The sequence below is a fragment of the Rhinolophus sinicus genome, linkage group LG13 (assembly GCF_036562045.2).
Source record: "Rhinolophus sinicus isolate RSC01 linkage group LG13, ASM3656204v1, whole genome shotgun sequence".
In the NCBI taxonomy this organism is placed as follows: Eukaryota; Metazoa; Chordata; class Mammalia; order Chiroptera; family Rhinolophidae; genus Rhinolophus; species Rhinolophus sinicus.
In genome coordinates, this window is record NC_133762.1 from 15,169,525 (window position 1) to 15,188,138 (window position 18,614).

Below are 18,614 nucleotides of genomic sequence, written 5' to 3' on the forward strand. Positions count from 1 at the left end.
ATATGAAGTGGATTTTGTATACATTGTGCGACACACATGAAACTGGTTTTCCTCTGTGCATATCCACTTGACCCAGCGCTGTTGTTTGAAAAGCCTGTCCTTACCTCACCACACCGTGCCGTGTTTTTTTATGAGTCAAGGGATTTATACATGTGTATATATGTCTATTTCCGCTCTTTCCCTGCTGATCCATTAGTCTTTTCTGTGCAGTAATAGCATAGTTTTAATTATGAGAGGTTTATAAGTTTTTGATGTATGGGAATGTAAGTCCTCCTGCTTTGTTCTTCAAACTAGACTTGGCTATTCTGTTGGGATTTTTATTGGAATTGAATTGACTCTGTAGATCTTTTTGAAAAGATCTGAATCTTTACAATGTTGAATCTTCCAATCTTTTACATGATCTATTTCTCTACAGTGTGGCTGGATTTTTTTTTTGATTTTTTTTTTTTTTTTGGTTTGTTTTTCAGCATACACAGTCATTTTTTTGACCATTTAAAATTTTTTTTGATTGCAGTTGACATTCAATATTGTCTTAGTTTCAGGTGTACAGCGTAGTGATTAGACATTTATATAACTTACTAAGTGATCCCCCGAGGAGTCTAGTACCTACCACACACCATCCATAGTTATTACAGTGTTATTGACCATGTTCCCTGTGCTGTACTTTACATCCCCATGACTATTTTTATAATTGCCAATTTGTACTTCTTAATCCCTTCGTCTTTTTCATCCAGCTCCCCAACCCTCCTCCCATCTGGCAACCATGAGTTTGTTCTCTGTGTCTATGAGTCTGTTTCTGTTTTGTTTGTTCATTTATTTTGTTTTTTAAATTCCACATATAAGTGAAATCATATGGTATTTGTTTTTCTCTGTCTGACTTGTTTCACTGAGCATAATACCCTCTAGGTCCATCCGTGCTGTCACAAGTGGCAAGATCTCATTCTTTTTTATGGCCGAGTAATATTCCATTGTATAAATGTGCTTATTCTTTATCCATCCATCCATCAGTGGGCATGTAGGTGGCTTCCATATCCTGGCTATTACTGGTAATGCTGCAATGAACCCAGGCATGCACGTATCTTTTTTAATTAGTGTTTTGGATTTCTTAGGATAAATACCCAGGAGTGGACTTGCTGGATCATATAGTTCCATTTTTAATTTTTTGAGGAATCTCCATACTGTTTTCCACAGTGGCTGCACCAATCTGCAATCCCACCAACAGTGCATGAGGGTTCCCTTTTCTCCACATCCTCGCCAGCACTTGTTGTTTGTTGATTTATTGATGAGCCATTCTGACAGGTGTGAGGTGGTATCTGTGGTTTTAATTTGCATTTCTCTGATGAACTGTGACATTGAGCATCTTTTCATATGTCTGTTGGCCGTCTGTATGTCCTCTCTGGAGATATGTCTATTCCGGTTCTCAGCTCATTTTTAAATCAGATTGTTGTTTTGTTGGTGTTAAATTGTATGATATCCTTACATATTTTGGATATTAACCCCTTATCAGATGTATCATTGGTGAATACCTTCTCCCCATTCAGTAGGTTGTCTTCTCGTTTTGTACGTGGTTTTTTTCACTGTGTAAAACCTTTTTAGTTTGATGTAGTCCCATTTGTTTATTTTTGCTGTTTCCCTTGCTGGAGGAGACATATCCAAAAAAATACTGTTAAGAACAATGTCAGAGAGTTTACTGCGTATGTTTTCTTCTAGAAGTTTTATGGTTTCTGGCCTTACATTTAAGCCTTTAACCCATTTTGAGTTTATTCTTGTATATGGTGTAAGTTTCATCTTTTTCAGTGTATCTGTCCAGTTTTCCCAACACCATCTATTGAAGAGACTGTCTTTACCCCAGTGTATGTTCTTGCCTCCTTTGTCGTAGATTGGTTGACCATATAGGCGTGGGTTTATTTCTGGGCCCTCTGTTCTGTTCCATTGATCTGTCTGTTTTTCTGCCAGTACCGTGCTGTTTTGATGACTATAGGCCTGCAGTATAGTTTGATATCAGGTAGCGTGACACCTCCAGCTTTGTTCTTCTTTCTCAAGATTGCTGTGGCTATTTGGGGTCTTTGTGGTTTTGTATAAATTTTAGAATTATTTGTCATAGTTTTGTGAAAAATGTCATTGGTATTTTGATACAGATTGCTTTGAATCTGTAGATTGCTTTGGGTGGTGTGGACATTTTAGCCATGTTAATTCTTCCTATCCCTGAGCTGTCATTTATTTGTATCTTATTCAGTATCTCAGTTTTCTGAGCCCAGGTCTTTTACCTCCTGGGTTAAATTTATTCCTAGGCATTTTATTCTTTTTGATGCAGTTGTAAATGGGATTATTTTCTCAAATTCTCTTTCTTATAGTTAATTATTGGTGTATTAAAGGTGCAGCCATTTCCTGAATATTAATTTTGCATCCTGCTACTTTGCTGAATTCATTTGTTCTAATGGCTTTTTGGTGGATTCTTTAGGATTTTCTCTGTATAGTATTATGTCATTTGCCAATCATTCCAGTTTTCCTTCTTCCTTTCCAGTTTAGATGCGCTTTATGTGTTTTCCTTGTCTGACTGCTGTGGCCAGGGCTCCCAGGACTCTGATTGAAAGTGGTGAAAGTGAACATCCGTCTCACTCCTCATCCGAAGGAGAACACGTTCAGCTTCTCCCTGTTGAGAATGATGTTCGCTGTGGGTTTGTCGTTTATTGTCCTGAAGTGTGTTCCTTCTGGCCCCACCTTTGTTGAGAGTTTTTATCATTAGTGGTTGTTGGATTTTGTCAAATGCTTTTTCTGCATCTTTGACATGATCGTATGATTTTTATCCTTCGTTGTGTTACTTGGTTTGTGGGTGCTAAACCACTGGATATTGGTGTGTGATCTTTTGAATAGATTGCTGAATTTGTTTTGCTAATATTTTTGTTGAGGATTTTTGCATCTGTGTTCAACAGAGATATTGGACTATCATTTTCTCTTTTTTTTTTTTTTTGTAATGTCTCTGTCTGGTTTTAGAATCAGGGTAATGCTGGCCCTGTAAAACGAGCTTGGGGGTCTTCCCTCCTCTTCAATTTTTTGGAAGAGCTTGAGAAGTATAGGTGTTAATTCTCCTTTGAATGTTTGGTGAAATTCACCTGTGAAGCCGTCTAGTCCAGGACTTTCGTTTGTTGGGAGTTTTTTAATTACTGATTGAATTTCATTAGTAGATATTGGTCTGTTCATTTTGGACGCTGCTGTTTGAATAATCATAGCTGTAGTTTTTCCTTCCAATTTTTAACTCCCCCGCCCCCAACCCTGCCCACCTTCATTTCCTGCCTTGGCTGTCCAGTGCAGCGCTGGACAGAGGCAGGTATTGTAGGGAATTCCTGTCTCATTTCTGATACCCAGGAAAGTTGCATTATTTCGCAAATAAGTATAATGTTTGGTGTAGCCTTTTTTTGTAAGTACCTTTTATGGGTTTGAGGGAGTTTCCCTCTGTTTGTAGTTGGAAAATAAGTTTTATTTTTTCCCTCGTGAATTGTTGAGTTTTATCAAATGTTGAATTTCTGCAGTGACAGAGTTAATCACGTGGACTTCTCTGCTTGGTTCTTGGGAATGTGGTGAATTGCACTGAGTGACTTTTTTGAATGTTAACACAACCTTGCATTCCTGGGATGGACTCAACTCGGTTGTGACATAGAATCCTTTTAATATGACTGTGGACTTGATACATGAATCTTTGGTGTATGAATTTTGCCATTTGTGTTTGTGAGAGAGACTAACCTAAAATGTTCCTTTCTTGTAAGGTCCTTGTCTGGTTTTCATATTGTGGGTGTGTTGGCCTCATGAAATGAGTTAGGAAATATTTCCTCTTTCCATCCTCTGAAGTAGTTTAACTATACTTTGTTCAGTGGTTGGAAGAATTCACCTGTGAGCCATCTGGACCTGGAGATTTCTTTGTGCAAAAGTTTTAAGTTACCATTGAGTCTATTGAATAGATACAGGAATATTCAGATTTTGTACTCCCATATCAGTTTTGGTAAGATGCATTTTTGTTTTAGAAGTTTTTTTACCTGAATTTCTGAAATTATTAGCATAAAGTTCATGAAATCTTAGTACATCTTACTTGAAAATTTTACTGAGATTTTATGTAAATTTATACGAGGTTGTAAAAAATGTTACAGAGAGAACTCGGTTTCCCCCAAAGATAACATTTTGCAAAGCTATATGTAGTCCAGTCTCACAAGCAGCCTATTGACATTAATACGATCCACTCATCTTACTCGGATTTCCCCCGTTATGTGTGTGTGTGAGTGTGTGCAAGTGTGAGTGTGTGTGTGGGTGTGTGTAAGTGTGTGTGAGTGTGAGTGTGAGAGTGAGTGAGTGTGTGTGTGAGTGTGAGTGTGTGTGTGTGAGAGTGAGTGTGAGTGTGTGTGTGAGTGTGTGTGAGTGTGAGTGTGTGTGACTTTTAAGACTTTGGTAGGAACTCTAGTGATGCCCACTTTTCATTCCTGATACTGATACTTTGTCTTCTCCCTTTTTAAAAGAATCTATCATTCCAGGGAGCTACTCATGTTATGTCTTCTCAGGGAACTATCTTTTGGTGTTTTTGAATTTTCTCTGTCCTATGTTTTCTATTTATTTAATCTTAGCTCTTTAGTATTTTTCTTCTACATTTTTAGGTCTAACTTCTTGTCCTTTTTTGTAGTTTTTTTCAGAGATGGAAACTTGTATAGTCGATTTTCAGTTTTTTTGTCATTTAAGGCTATAAATTTCCCTCTAAGTTCAGTAGCTCCACCTACAAGTTTTGATACATTTTCACTGTTTTCGCCAGCTAGCTGTACAGATAGATATGGATGTACCTTTTTTTCTATTGTGATTTCTTGTGTGACTCATGGTTTATTTAGAAATGTATTGTTTAATTCCAGGCAGATGAGGACTTTCTAGGTTCTCTGTGTTTGTCTCTGTCTTTCTTTACTAAGTCCTACATTGATTTTCCTGTGCCCAGATAAGAGAATATATTGTCAATGATTTTCATCAATGGGAATTTGTTGAGGATACATACACATATATGTGTATATCTGGGGCGCCAATAAAATGTATACATTTTAAGAGATGTTATCTATGCTCCAGCAGTAGTTCGCCATGATCAGAAGTGTCTGGACGCTGATGGGAACCACTCTGAGCACCTCTTGTAATTGCAGAAGTCAAACGTGACTTGTATTCATCCTTTGTTATCGGTATATATTGAGTATTACAATTTTAATACAGTTTTTTTCCTTTCTTAAAATGTGTATACATTTTTTTGGCACCGTCTGTGTGTGTGTGTGTGTGTGTGTGTTGCTGTTGGATGCAGTGTCTGTATCGTCACATACGTCTGTTAGGTCAGGTCTGATAATCAGGTGTTACATTATCTTGTTCCTCCGTCTCCCAATGTTTACCTTTTGATAGTGGGTAACGACACAAGTAGCACGTAATGACATTTCAGATGTGTTCAGCCGATAGCTCTCGCCTTATTATTGGTTTGTAGTTGTCCCAGAAGTTTTACACTTGGTTTTCTCTCTACTCTTCCTCTTTTGGAGGAAGATATTTTTCACTATTTTATCTTCTCTTTGGTTAGCTTGTTAGTCAGACATTTATACTCTTAATCATTAAAATATGTACTATGTGCTTGTAATGGATCGGCGTCTCACATAAATCAGTCCTTCTGTCGGTCCCAGGCAGCACTAACACCTAGAACACACAACTGTCTGCACCTGCCGGGTTTAACATTGTCCTGCCTTTCGGTTGTACTTGGATTTAAAACTGAAGAACAGACTGTGATCAGTGTCCACGCACGTTGAGTCACATGATCACGCTTCCCACGGACCTTCCTTCTTTCCTGCCTGTCACCCAGGTCACCTTCCTCCTGCCTGAAGCAGCCCCGCCTCCAAAACGGGGAGGGGCCAAGGGGAGGAATAGGGACGGGCACAAATGCAGGGCCACATGCCACCTGTCTGAATAGTCAAAAGTTATAAATCAAGGCCAAACAGGTTTAAAGCTGTGCTTTATCCCTCACCTTGACGACTGTACCTTCATGTGGACTTGGACAGTCAAGTTCAGACAAGTTGTGTTCCCGCAGTGGATGTGGTGGTGCCCTGAGAACCGCTCCTGCTCTCGTCCTACCTGGTCCCCTTCCCCCTGCGGCTCCCGGTGCTCCCCCGCACCTCCAGCGGCCTGACGTGCAAGCGTGTGGACACCTGAAGTTCTCGAGCACCGCCCCACACCCAGAAAACAGTCCGGGGCTGCGCACCAGTGGTACGGCAGACCCAGGCGGCAGATGGGGCGGGGGCACAAGCTCTGTGCTGCATCTCAGGCCCCCCATCATTTGTCTCTCAGTTTCCATGTAGGGAAGTGTTAGCAGAGCACAGGACGGGCCTAAAGCCCTGTGTTTGCCGCCTGTGGAGGTGGCACTCCGTACGCCACTGGATGAGACTGGCAGCAGCTACCTAGGAATGGCTCTGACTACGTGAGGAAAGAGCGGCTGCTCCCAGGAGCACGGAGCCTGCTGACACAGCCTGAGCTTGACTGGTTTCCTGAGCCGGACGTGGCTTTGCGCTGGACATGGCTTTGGGCTTTCCCACGGGCTGGGGGCTGGAGTCACTGGACTCGGGGAGGAGGGTGGCAGCAGATGAGCCCAGACGCGTGGGCGGGCCTCCCTCTGGGGCTGCCCTCCTGAAAGGATGCAAAATGCTTTGATCCGTGTGGGAATGGCCTCAGTGGTGTGGAAACGCCGGCTTTTCTTGCACAAATTCAAAATACTGGTTAGGCCACGTTACCACTCCTGCAGCGTGACTCAGGCTGTGACAAGGTCAGACCAGGCGCCTGCGCTGCGGGTGGGGACAGGGCGGCTGAGGCCCCAGCAGCAAACGAGCTCAGCCCTCGTGCTGCTGCCTTGGAGCAGCTCCGCCTGTGGCTTTGAGGCCCAGGCTTCCTTGGCAGCTGGGAAACCCAATCCTTTGGCCACTTGTCTCTTCCTGCCACAGGAGAACAGCCCCTGGGAGGGAAGCTCAGGGCTCCAGGCCTCCCAGGCAGCCAGCTGCACCCCCTGTGTGTGTAGGAGGGGAGAGGGGCATGCCGGAGCAGTGGCTGACTGCCCCGGCCTCCACAGATTCCTAGTTGCTGCTTCCATCGCCCGGACGTTTGGAGCTGTGTGCCTGCGAGCTGCTCTTTTGAAGCTCATTGGTTCTGGCAGGACACCATTTGGTTGGTGGAAAGACACAGGAGAACAAGGGAAATGGGGCATTTAGCTTTCAGAGCTTTTGCGGTGCTGTTTGGTCGCCCCGTTCTCTGGCACTGTGGGGGCGGGCGGGGCTGGCCTGGTATCACTGGGTGGCCATCTGCTGCTGCGGTGCGGATGGGCAGAAGCCGCGGGCCCGGGTGTCTTGCCATGAGGTGTGGGGGGGATGGAACATGAAGCGCTCAGCAGGCCCACCACCTGCCCTGCCTACGTACAGAGGGGCTGGGCAGCCTGGGCTTGGCTGCCCCTGCCCGAAGCCCGGCGGGGGCGGGGGCGGGGCTCCCTCCAGGTCTTTGCTGGTCTTGCCCCTCCGCTGGTGTTTGGCCAGGCCAAGGGCATGTTTTACGGTTTCATCCTGTCCTTGCCTGCAGGTAGTTCTGGGTGGCAGGCCCTGCAGCGCCTCCTGGGGCATCTCGTCCATAAAAAGAAACAGGGACTCACCCTTTGTGAATCAAGTCCTGAGGCTCCTGGGCATCAGCCGTGTCCTCTGGGCCTCTCACCCCTCTGTGGCTGTCTGTTGAGTCATTTCCTGGGCATCTAGTTGTGTTCTAGCCGGGAGGAGGACCCTGGGTTCTGGAACTGGAGGTCTCAGCTCCACTTACCTTCAAACGTGATGAAAATGCGTCCCGTGGGGATCGCTCTCCAGTGGACTCGCCTCTGTCGCTCAGCAGCGTGTTCTGCACAGTGGCTCGTGCTGTGGGGTTTGGCTGGAGGTCACTGCTTCTCACCGCGTTGTGATTCACTGTTCTGTGAACACACAGTCTATGGACCCATTCTCCTGTCAGTGCACAGTTGGAATAATCGCCTTTCTCCTTTCGAGGCTGTGCTGCCAGAGACTCGCTCATTCGTGCCTCCTTGCACATCTGCAAGTGTGAGGAGCGTGCGCGGCTGGTGTGGGACACTCACTCGGGCGTGGGTGTCGCGGACGCGGCCGTGCAGGGCCCTGTCCCTCGGCAGGGGTAATGTTCTTGCGTGCTGTTCATTCCTGCTAGTCTCAGGATTTTAACCTTTTTCCAGTTTGGGGCCTTGTAAATTGTTTCTCATGTGAAGTGCGGTTTGCATTTCCCTAATTACTAGTAAGGTTACACATCTGTCCGTATGTTTATGGAACTTACAAATTTCCTCTTCTGTAACATGCCCCAACTTTTTCTGTTGTTCTTCCGGGTTATGGGTTTTCCCATCTTCTCCCAGCTTTGAGTGTGTCATCTTCCTCTTTTCACTGAGTAGGAGTTTCTTCATGTTAATGTGGAATTTAGCGACCAAGTCCTTTCGAGGTTGTGCTTTTCGCATCCTATTTAGAAGTTTGTATCCTTTCTTAAACATTTCCTAGTCTGTTGTCTATTCTCTGCTATTGTCTCCTGAACTTAGAGTTTTGCCTTCCGTGTTGTAATGACGAGCAGGGAGAAGAGAAAGGGGAGGGATACATTAATTCATTAATTAGAGTGGGGCTAATTGATTTATTTAGCAATAGCTGATCAATTTATTTCGTAATATGTAATAGCAAAAGACCAGGGCACTTAAAAGAATGTGCTAATGACAGAAAGTAAAGGTGGTTAAGACTGAACCATATACATGATGATAATGTCATGTCAAAGGAGTGCACATACATGTAAGTTTAAGAGATCCCAACATATGTTTGCTATTGATCAAAAATCCCTGGGCTAAATATACAAATAACCTCAGTGAGGAGTATCCAAAAGCAGTAATAAGCTCTACAGGAGAGCAGCAATTACAGTAGATGCCCAAAGCTCACCTAACTGTAGGAACAACAACAGTGGAAAGGGCAGGAATCAAAACCTTGCCAGGTCTGCAGCTGAGGGAAACTCAGGCGTCTCCCACTGCTGCTTGCTGGTTTCCAAGGCTGCTGCTGCTGGCGCCGTTGCTGTTGCTAGAAGTTAGGGCGTCTCCTGATGCCACAAGTTGCAAGCTGCGTACAAGTTTCTAAAATGCTAACCAGTTCTCAAGAAGGCTAACCGTGGGGAACAGCACTGGAGAGGTCGGGAACCAGCCAGCCCTCACCAGGTCCACTGCTGGCAGTCGGGGCATCTCCTGGTGTTGTGAGCTGCATGTTGCTGGAAGTTTCCAAAATGGCAGAATGATGAAGAATCACTAATAACAAAAGATGAACTCTTTCACTGCCATGTGAGGTCTATCATATATTTTCTCAGATGTACCCCAGAGCCAAGCTCCTTGTTCCTGCCTCCCCCTCCGGGAATGGCCAGTTCTGGGAGGGTCCGGCAGTTACTGTGAGAAAAATATTGCTTATCCGGCTGAAGGGCTAATTCATCGGACAAGTAACATCTCCTGTTCCTGCCTGGGACCATGGGCCCAAGGTCTTCCAAAGCCTGGCAACGTGCCTGTCACGTCGTCCTGATACAACTTAGCTACTTCTTCACTCCATCTGCTGACGCGGGCGAAACAGACAGAAAACAGCATCTCAGGGAAAATTCTTTTAACCCTAAGCTAACCGGTACCTGACGTGCAGTCTCTCACGGGAGGGAACCCCACATGCAGTGTCTCATGTGGGGGAACGAAGGAACAAAGACTAACAGACAAACGCTCGCATCAGCCAATGAAGGCAAATTCTCCTCAACACCTTCCCCACACATACTTATGTTTTACACTCCACCTGCCGTTTTTCCACACGGCTTGCCAGTTGTCCCAGCTCCTTCTATGGAAGTGTCCACAGACATACAGGGTTAGGTTCTGTCACAAGTCAAGTTTCCTCGTGTTCACATGAGGCTGTTTCTAGGTGCTGTACTGTTTTATTGGCCAATTTCTTATCCTTATGCCCAAACTCTACTTTTTAATCATTGTATTTTAAAATCAGTCTTGTTCTGTTGTATGGAAGTTTCTCCCTCTTTTTGCATTATTTGGGTATGTTTCTTTATGTCAGGCCCTGTGCTGCTTGATAAACATTTAAGTATCATGTTGCGATGTTCTGAAACACATTTGAGATTTTGTCAGTACGGCACTGAACACATAGATGGATTCAGGGGGGTTGACATCCTTACAAGATTCAGTCTCCCGTTTTCACAAACGTGATGCCATTGATTGTCCACGCGTTAATGCCTCTTTCAGTAAGCTGTGTGTCTTCAGAAAGGACTTATACATCTTTCGTTAGATTAGTTCCTAGACATTCTTTATGTCCTGATACAATTGTAAATGTTACCTTTTTAATAATTCTATTTTCTAGCTGCTATTTTCCGGTGTATGGAAGTGCAATTAAAAAAAATTTTTTTAAGTTCTGTATTTTAAGATTATTGTAGATTCATGTGCAGTTGTAAGAAAATGATTCAGCGGTCCGTATACCTTAGTTTCCCCGTTGGTAGCATCTTGCAAAACTATAGTGTAATGTTAGCTCAGTCAGGTTATTGGTTTGATACAGTCAAGACACAGACTTTCCATCACCACAAAGACTCCTTTTATAGCCACACTCGCTTCCGTCCCACCCGCACCTAATAAATGTAGAGACGGCACCCAGGTTGATGGGGCATCCTGCCCACAGAACCGCTGCCTGCAGCCCTGTCTCTGATGAGAACAGGAGAAATGTACGTGGAGATGACTTGGCCAGCACCCGGCCTCGGTGACAAATCCTCAGCTTCGGGCAGGAACAGGTGTGTGTGATGGCGAGGGTGCCGGGGGAGGGCACGTACAGCTGCCCCTTTGACGAGAAACCCAGGACATCCTGGCCTGAAAGTGACCAGGCTCCCGGGAGCCAAGGAAAGATACTTCGTGTATGTGAGCGGTCGTCTGCTGCCATGTGGTTACAGCAGAGGGGACAGTAGGCCCGTTAGCTCTTTACACATAAACAGCAGTGCCATTGGAAAGCGTGGTGCTGCCGGTGGTGACAGAGGCTGTTCAGTCAACCCCTCCGCTTACAGAGGAGGAAACAGAGCTCAGATGATTCAGTGACAAGTCCAGGGTCACGAGAGAGTTAATGCTGCTGGTCCCGTGACCCTCTACGCACCCTGGCCTCTGTGCGATTCTGGTGAGGAAACCAGGAAGCTCAGGGTTGTGCGGATGACGAGAGTGAACGATGCCGTGAGGACCCTTGTTGGTGTTCAGAACTAGAAGGTCCGCGGAACATGCACACTGCTTCCATTCCGGGAGCTTTGGGGGCCCCACGGAGTTGGGTTTTTGCATGACGGATAGAAAGTTGCTGCTTAGGTCTCGTCTTTGGTTCACGGCAGTCTGTGTCCTTCTCTGGGGGCGCCGTCTGGTGAGCCAGCAGTTTTCTGCAGCTGTTGGGGAGACAGACTGTTGCCTGGTTACACGCAGGTTAGGGGAGCCTGCAGCTGCTTCAGGGAGGGGACCAACCCCGTCACTTGTGTCTGAGACCTAGATCTGCGAAGGAGGATGCAACTGTGCTGCCTCGTGCATGCAGGAGAGGCTCCGTGACGTCCGTTCCCTCCATGCGCGGGGAGCAGCTGCTCCTGGTGCCACGACAGGGAGGCTGAGCCCCTGCGGTGCAGAGAACCGATGGGCGGGTGGCTGGTCTGGCTGGTTGTGGGTGGTTCTGCCACAGCCCCCTGTGAAACCCCCAAAGGAGAAGTCCCTCTTCTGAATGGGACATTAACCATTGCTACCATGTTTCCCCGAAAATAAGACCTAACCGGAAAATAAGCCCTAGAGTGATTTTTCAGGATGACATCCCCTGAACGTAAGCCCTAATGTGTCTTTTGGAGCAAAAATTAATAGAAGACCCGGTCTTATTTTCGGGGAAACATGGTAGGTAATCTGGACCAGAACCCTCTACTTTCTGTGATGCCTCCGTCATCAGTTGGCTTCGCTTGCCAAGCAGTTTCTAAATCATGTTTTGGACAGGGAGCTTTATAGAGAGGGTTAAAAGAAAGAAATGTAACAATAAAACACATTATGTGTCATGCCTACTAGTGTGACAATTGCAATACATGTAAAATTAATCTTTTGTTTCTGGTCTGATTGTAAAAGTAATGCATGCTCATTGTAGAAAACATGGAAAACGCAGAAAAGTTGTAAAGAAAGAAAAGGCGTCTCCACAATCCCACAATCCCATCAGCAAACACTCTGCCCGTCTCTCTCGTCTGCGGCCTCGTCCTCAGTACTCGGAACAGTGCCCAGCACATAGTCAGAGCTTCATAAGCGTTCGCGGAGTGAATGACCGTTACTGCTCTGGTGTGCTTGTTTCCAGCCCCTTTTCTGCCTATTTTGCTTGAGTACAGTCAGACTCTACTCATAGAATATTGTTGTGGGGTTTCTGTTGTTGTTTTTTGTGGGTTTTTTTTAACTTACCATCATAATACAGGTTATGTCCATATCACAAAAACTCTTTATAAATATTGTTTTTAAGGATTCTTAGCCTTCCGTGATTCGTGCATACTGCTTTTACTTATTTTTATCTTACTAGATATTTGGGTGGGAAATACACATTTCAAAGGTCCTTTGCACATAAGGCTCCACTTTGCACAAGCAGACAAACTGGCTGTTTTCCTGGGCTTCTGTGTGTCCGGTGAACCCGAGAGAGCTACTGAAATCACATTTTCTTCATAGTCTCACTGGAGAATGTGAAGACAAGTAACGCAGAGGGAAGTCAGTATTGGAATCAGGACACGACCTCAGGCTGTTGCAGTGAAGATTGTGTAAAGCAGTTAATTCAAAGAGTCAGTCATCGTGCTACATTCTGGAAACGGAGAGGCTCAGGATTCACCTGAACTAACCTCCTGCATAGTAATCCCGGTTCCCTCTCCTCTCTGGTTAGAGACGATTCCGTTCAGGTTAGCGTAGCACCATCTGCCGCCGAGAGGGAAAGTGAGTGCCCAGGACGATGGGTTTTCTGATTATCAACACTGTCGTGTCTGAGAAACAAGGGCGCTGAGACGGGTGTCTGGCAGGATCCCCTTGTGTCACACTGGATAAAGTTTTAAAAAGAAAGCAGGCTGTGAGTGCCTTTCTGGCTCCAGAGTACATTTTAGCAACTCCCCCACCTCTTGGAAATTTCTGTGAAAGTAAAAAAAAGTGTATACTAACAGGGAGAAAGGTATGTCAGAACGGGAAGCCATGGAAAGGGGCCACGCTCACACTGGAACCCTTGAGAGCTTGCTGTGTGACAGTGCAGGTGGGACTGGGCTCATTAACCAGCCGTTGAGCACGCCGGAGGGGAAAGCCTGGGAAGTGAGTGGGATAGGTGCCCACAGACCCCCCCAGCTCACGCAGGGGCTGAGGGAGGCTGTGTTACAGGGCACACAGTGAGGCGACAACAGGAGGTGCTCCGTGCACCCTGGGAAATGCAGCAGATGCTGGAAGCCCCCATGCACTTGGCACATGAGATCAGCCGGCATTCCAAGGCCCGTCGAATAAAGGCAGGCATGTAAGTCAGAGAAGGGTGGCAGGTGCCCCTCCCAAACCTCTGCCCTGGAACCCTGAGTCCCAGGTAGCGTTTGTGCCAACTCTAGTTTCCAGATTGAAAAACCAATACCCAAAGATTCTGTACTCAGTACATCATACAAGTGTGGCACACGCGCGCGCGCACACACACACATTCAGACATGCAAATATTCAAAGAGCTTTCCATCTGTGTAGCTTTCCTGAGAGGATACACACCCCTTCTCACTCTCTTTCCCCTCTCTCTCCCTTCTTTCTCCCTCCTCCCTCCCCTCTCCTCTCTCTCTCTCTCTCTCTCTCTCTCTCGGATTATGGTAGTGAGAAATGAAACCAACATAACTCAAGAATTAATCGTTGTGGTTAATACTTAGGAAAGCAATATAAAAAACAGTTCTGGAAAAAGAAGTAATTAATACCATCATCTTCACAATCAACCTCTGTCTCTCTGTCCTTCTGTCTGTCGTCTGTCCCTCTGTCCCAAACATCCCATGGTGAGGACAGGGAAGAGAATGAAAATTGTCTCAAATTCTCATCTTGCCTGAGGAAAAGTCATGTGGTCACTTTTTTATTATTACGCCCAATAGAGAAATGGGTCCAAGTGCGCTGTTTAATATGCTGCTGATAGGATAGGTGCAATGGGAGTGTTTCCTAATTTTTAGTATTAAAAAAAAAAAAAAGCAAGACAAAGTTGATCCGTGTGGCATGGTAGAAAAAGAACATCATAACAATAATAAAATTTAACTTAGTATTGATTTTTTTGTAGCATCCTATATTAAATCCTCACAGAGAAATCGGCAATGTAATAAAGTCATAATAGTCTCAAGAATTCATGGATGGTTCAATATAAAGAAATCTATTTCTATAACTTGCATTCAGCGAGTGTTTCTAAGTGCCTGTTACGTGCCAGAACAATGGACCATCGTCGGTCTCCATTCGTATCCATCGTAACGCTTACCATTCTCTGTAATTATCTTTCACTTTTGTTTGTTGCTGGTTTACTGTTGGTCGTTTCATCACTAAAAGGCATTTCTCCAAAACCAGTGTCCTCGTCTGTGTGGTTCACAGCTATGTGCCTCATGCCTAATAAAGAGGCTGACATGTAATAGCTGACAGTCATTCAACATTTATTGCATTAGTCCTTTACGCAGTATCTGTTCCTTCAGTCTTCTTTATTAAATGAATTAAGACGTCTGTGAATTAATGTTTGGCAGTACTTCTAACGCCCTGCCCTTGTCGATCCTGTAATTTAGTGCAGGAGGCAACCAGACAAGTATTTCCATGGTCAGCGTCAACATCTCAGTTTTCTTTTCTGAGCATTTTTTTTTTTTTTTTTCTATTCTAACTAATCTTCTGAATAAAAGGCGGGACTTGTTTTGCAGGAAGCTGCTACAACTTCCTCTCGAGAAAACTCCAGAAAACTAGAAGCACAAAGCAGTAACTTCCTGCTTCCCAAAGCCTGTCACCAAAGGACGCGCAGCAATTCAACCAGTAAGTGTCTCGTCACACCGTGTTCAGGATCAGGACTCAGCCATTGCTGAATGTCAGGATTATCAGTGCCGGGGGACGTCTGGGGGAGGGCGGGTGTCTGCGGGTCCAGTGGTGGCCCGCTGGCCTCAGTGAGAGTGCCCTTCACTGCGCGTGTGCGTCCCGCCAGCCAGTGGTCTGTGCCTTTGCCTCCGCTCTGGTCTGAGGTCCAGTTAGCCCCTCCTCAGCTGGACCTGACCTGTGTGTTGGGAGGACGTGACATGAGGATACAACACAGGGCTCTACTTCTCTGTCAGGTGACATCCTTCATCTCAGCAAGGCCACTCTCTCTCCTCCGCCTCTGTCACCTCGTCCATAATAGGATGGGAGCTGAGGCTGGAAGACGTCATGATCTGGGGCTGTGGCAGGTAGGATACAAGTTCAGGAAAATGGGAAGAATGCGGGAAAGCTTGAGGAAATCAACACCACACCATACTTTCCGTAGCTGATTGTTTATTAATTATTTTTTGCATGCAGATGTTCTTATCTTTACATACTCATCAAATCTATTGATTTTTTTCTTTTCTAATGTTAAAGTGTCTTCCCCTTCCAGAGAACTACTATTAAATATTCGGCTATATTTTCTTCTAGTTTTTAAATTATTTGGTTTTTCCCCTCAAACTTACTAAATCTGTAATTTATTTTTGGTGTTTGATATGAAGCAAGAATGTAGATGGACTTTTTTTCTCCAAGTGGGTAGATGATTCCAGCATCACTTACTGATAATCAGTTTCTGCCCATCCATTTAGTTTACTCTTTTTGTTTACTTCTTGCAAATGTATGCAGTTAGGTCTTGAAAGCAAATTTGGCAATCTTTTTAAAGACAGAAGCTGAAACTGCGGACATTAGTGTTATAAATAGCATTTGCTTTTAGTTATGTTATTTTATATTTCTATTTTTCTGGTCATTTGTCATTTGTTTTCTGCCTGTTGCTCTCTCTCTGTGTGTGCTTAAATTTTGCAGTGATTTTGAAGGTTTATTCAATTTTTATGTTCACTTCTGGTTTCCTTTAAGTTAATTATTGTCATTTAGGTTTAATTAATCAGTTAATATTTGAGACTGTGTTTTCCAAATTGTCCCCCTTATGAGCGATGGTGTTACTTATCTCTAGTCCCATTTCCATTTATTTTTGCGTTTCGTAATTCAGCATAACCTTAAATGATAAACTCATGCAACCATCACAATATGTAGTTTCCCTCTCAAACGTTACTTTGGCTTCTGCGTTGCATTTTATAGCCACATTTTCGGTGAACTCAGCGCTGTGTGTTTACCTGTTTCCACTTCCCCGATGAGATGACGGTTTTGATGGGTTTCCTTGCGCCGGGAGCTCGTCCACGAGTACTTTTCAGAAAGCACGGGAGAGGGCTGAGACCGTTGGAGAGCTCTCTTTCCTCCCGAGAGAGTTGGTCCCCTTCCTCCTCCCCCTTAGGGGTCTCACGTCCTCGGCGACGCTCTTCTCTCCTCTTTTCTCCGCCCACCCCGGCCAGCAGCCCCCTTTCTGCAGCCCGCAGACTAGCCTGGGTCTTTCCATCTTGAGAACGAACGCCCTGCCCCAACCTGCCTCCCCCGGAACTACCACCAGTCTCACGGCTTTGTGTCGGGCGATTCCCCACGAAAGCCTCGCCCACTCAGAGCTGAGGGACCCTCCCCGGGTCCCTGGAGCGGTGGGTCCAGGGCAGTGGCCGCCAGCCCCACACTGAGCACGGAGGTGGGGCTCGTCCGCGCCAGATCCAAACACGGCCCCAAACTCAGGGCGCACACTCTCTCAGGAATGTTACGCGCTATTTGTGACAGTAGTTTAGGTGTGTTGCACTAAATAGAATATGTTGCCAATCTTACCTGTTTCTTTTGACTGTTTAAACGTGGCTGCTAGAAACTTTGAAGTGACGCATGTGGCTTCCACTGTGTTTCCAAAGGGATGCGTGGCTCTAGCGCACAGGCGCCGAGGACTTTCCCAGCACCATGCGGCGGAGTCCCGGTTGGATGGATGGAAGTGTGGGGTTCCCAGGAGAGGAGCTGACGGCCTTGCGTTTTCTTAGAGTCCGCTCTGCGCGCGGCTCCGGGGTGCGCGCATCTGTACACGTCTGCGCGTGCGCCTCGGAGGCAGTCGCGTCCTTGCGGAGGCGGCGAGTTGCCATGGCAGGTCCCCCAGGCTCCCGCCCGCGCCTCCTGGGGCTCTGCCTGTCCCCGGCCCCTTTGTGCTGTCGTCCCTTATCTCCTCGGAGGGGACTGAACAGGCCCAGCCCGCAGGGACTGGAGTGGTCGCAGCGTGTGCTTTGCTGCCCGTCCGCTCTGGTTGAGGGGAACTGGGGAAGTGGACGCGAGGGTCCGGTCTGCAGCCCGCGGTGCCCAGAGCACCCGGAGATGGGAGCGCCGCCGCCGCTTCCCGGGGCCCTGTCCCCACGTGCACCCCGCCCTGTGCGCTCTGGCCCCGGCGGGCGCGCGGGCAGGTGGCGGGGCCGCTGCCGAAAGCACCAGTGATGTCTCCCCGTTTTCTGCCCTGGTCTAGGTGTCAATCCCTACTGCACAGCGGAGAGAGACTTCCCGGGGACCCAGAAGTCTGACGGGCAGCCCTACTCCCTCTGCAGCAGCAGGAAGTCGCTCTCTCAGCAGCTGGACTGTCCTGCAGGGAAGGCTGCGGTGAGCACGAGGGGCGGGCTCTGGGGACGAGGGACCGCAGGGAGGGTGCGCCCTTAGCCGGGGCTGAAGAGGACTGTGCAGCGAGCGGCCGGCGAGGGCCCCCCCGGCAGAGAACCCCCTTACGAACTGGCACTTGTCAGCGCCCCCGTGTGGCCCGGAACTCGACTGCTGCCACCGGTGAGCTGCGCCGCCGAGAACTAAGGCGGTTTGGGGGGCCTTTGTGTCATGTGCACAGTTACCCTAAGAGGCAGACGAGGGCTCTGGGGCTCGGAGTGCAGAATGCGCACGCTCGCGTGGCTGACCAGACAGCGCGGGGACTTGCCGTTGGATCCCAGGACTCCCAACCTGGGCTTGTAACCGCTGTGCTACGTGACCTGCTTTACGCGTGTTGCCTCTAGTTCTTAAAACAAGCTCAGAAAGGAAGGCAGCACTAGCCCCACTTTGCAGGGAGGCTTGGCAAGGCCGCCTGAGTTCATACAGCTTAAAACCTAAGGGACCAGAAATTGAACCATGCCCTTCCCACGGCGGGGCATCCGCTTGCAGGGGGGCGCCACACGGGTATGGAGCACAGCGGCCCCCACATGTCGCTCCAGCCCGCCTGTGCCTCCCCTGTTGGTTCCTTTAGCCCCGCCCAATGCACAGGGCTCCCTGAAGGCCTCCTGCTGCCACTCACGGTTACACAGCGCCCTCTGGTGGCAGCGCCGTGCCCCGCGCGCGCTCTCCTCTCTGGAAACCCTTCCCCATCCTTCCAAGGCCTTCCTCACACACCTTGTGCTGGAAGCACTGCTGACGCCCCACTGCACGAACCCAACATTCCCCACCCTCGTGCCCTCGCAAGGGCTCTGCACTG

At 47.1% G+C, this 18,614-nt stretch overlaps 1 protein-coding gene and 1 long non-coding RNA gene across 7 annotated transcripts in view; one reads left to right on the forward strand and one right to left on the reverse strand.

Moving 5' to 3' along the window:
* Positions 1-18,614, forward strand: part of IL16 (interleukin 16) — an 87,673-nt gene that overhangs the window by 41,128 nt on the left and 27,931 nt on the right. For all 6 annotated transcript variants that reach the window (XM_019743500.2, XM_019743499.2, XM_019743503.2 and 3 more), the window contains 2 exons: positions 14,980-15,088; positions 17,634-17,764. In XM_019743500.2, the coding sequence (XP_019599059.2) occupies positions 14,980-15,088; positions 17,634-17,764 (240 nt within the window). The remainder of the gene's footprint in view (positions 1-14,979; positions 15,089-17,633; positions 17,765-18,614) is intronic.
* Positions 8,694-17,663, reverse strand: LOC141568205 (uncharacterized). Its single transcript, XR_012491250.1, has 2 exons — positions 16,964-17,663; positions 8,694-13,127 (listed from the first exon to the last, which is right to left on the reverse strand). It is a non-coding gene; the product is annotated as an uncharacterized LOC141568205 (long non-coding RNA).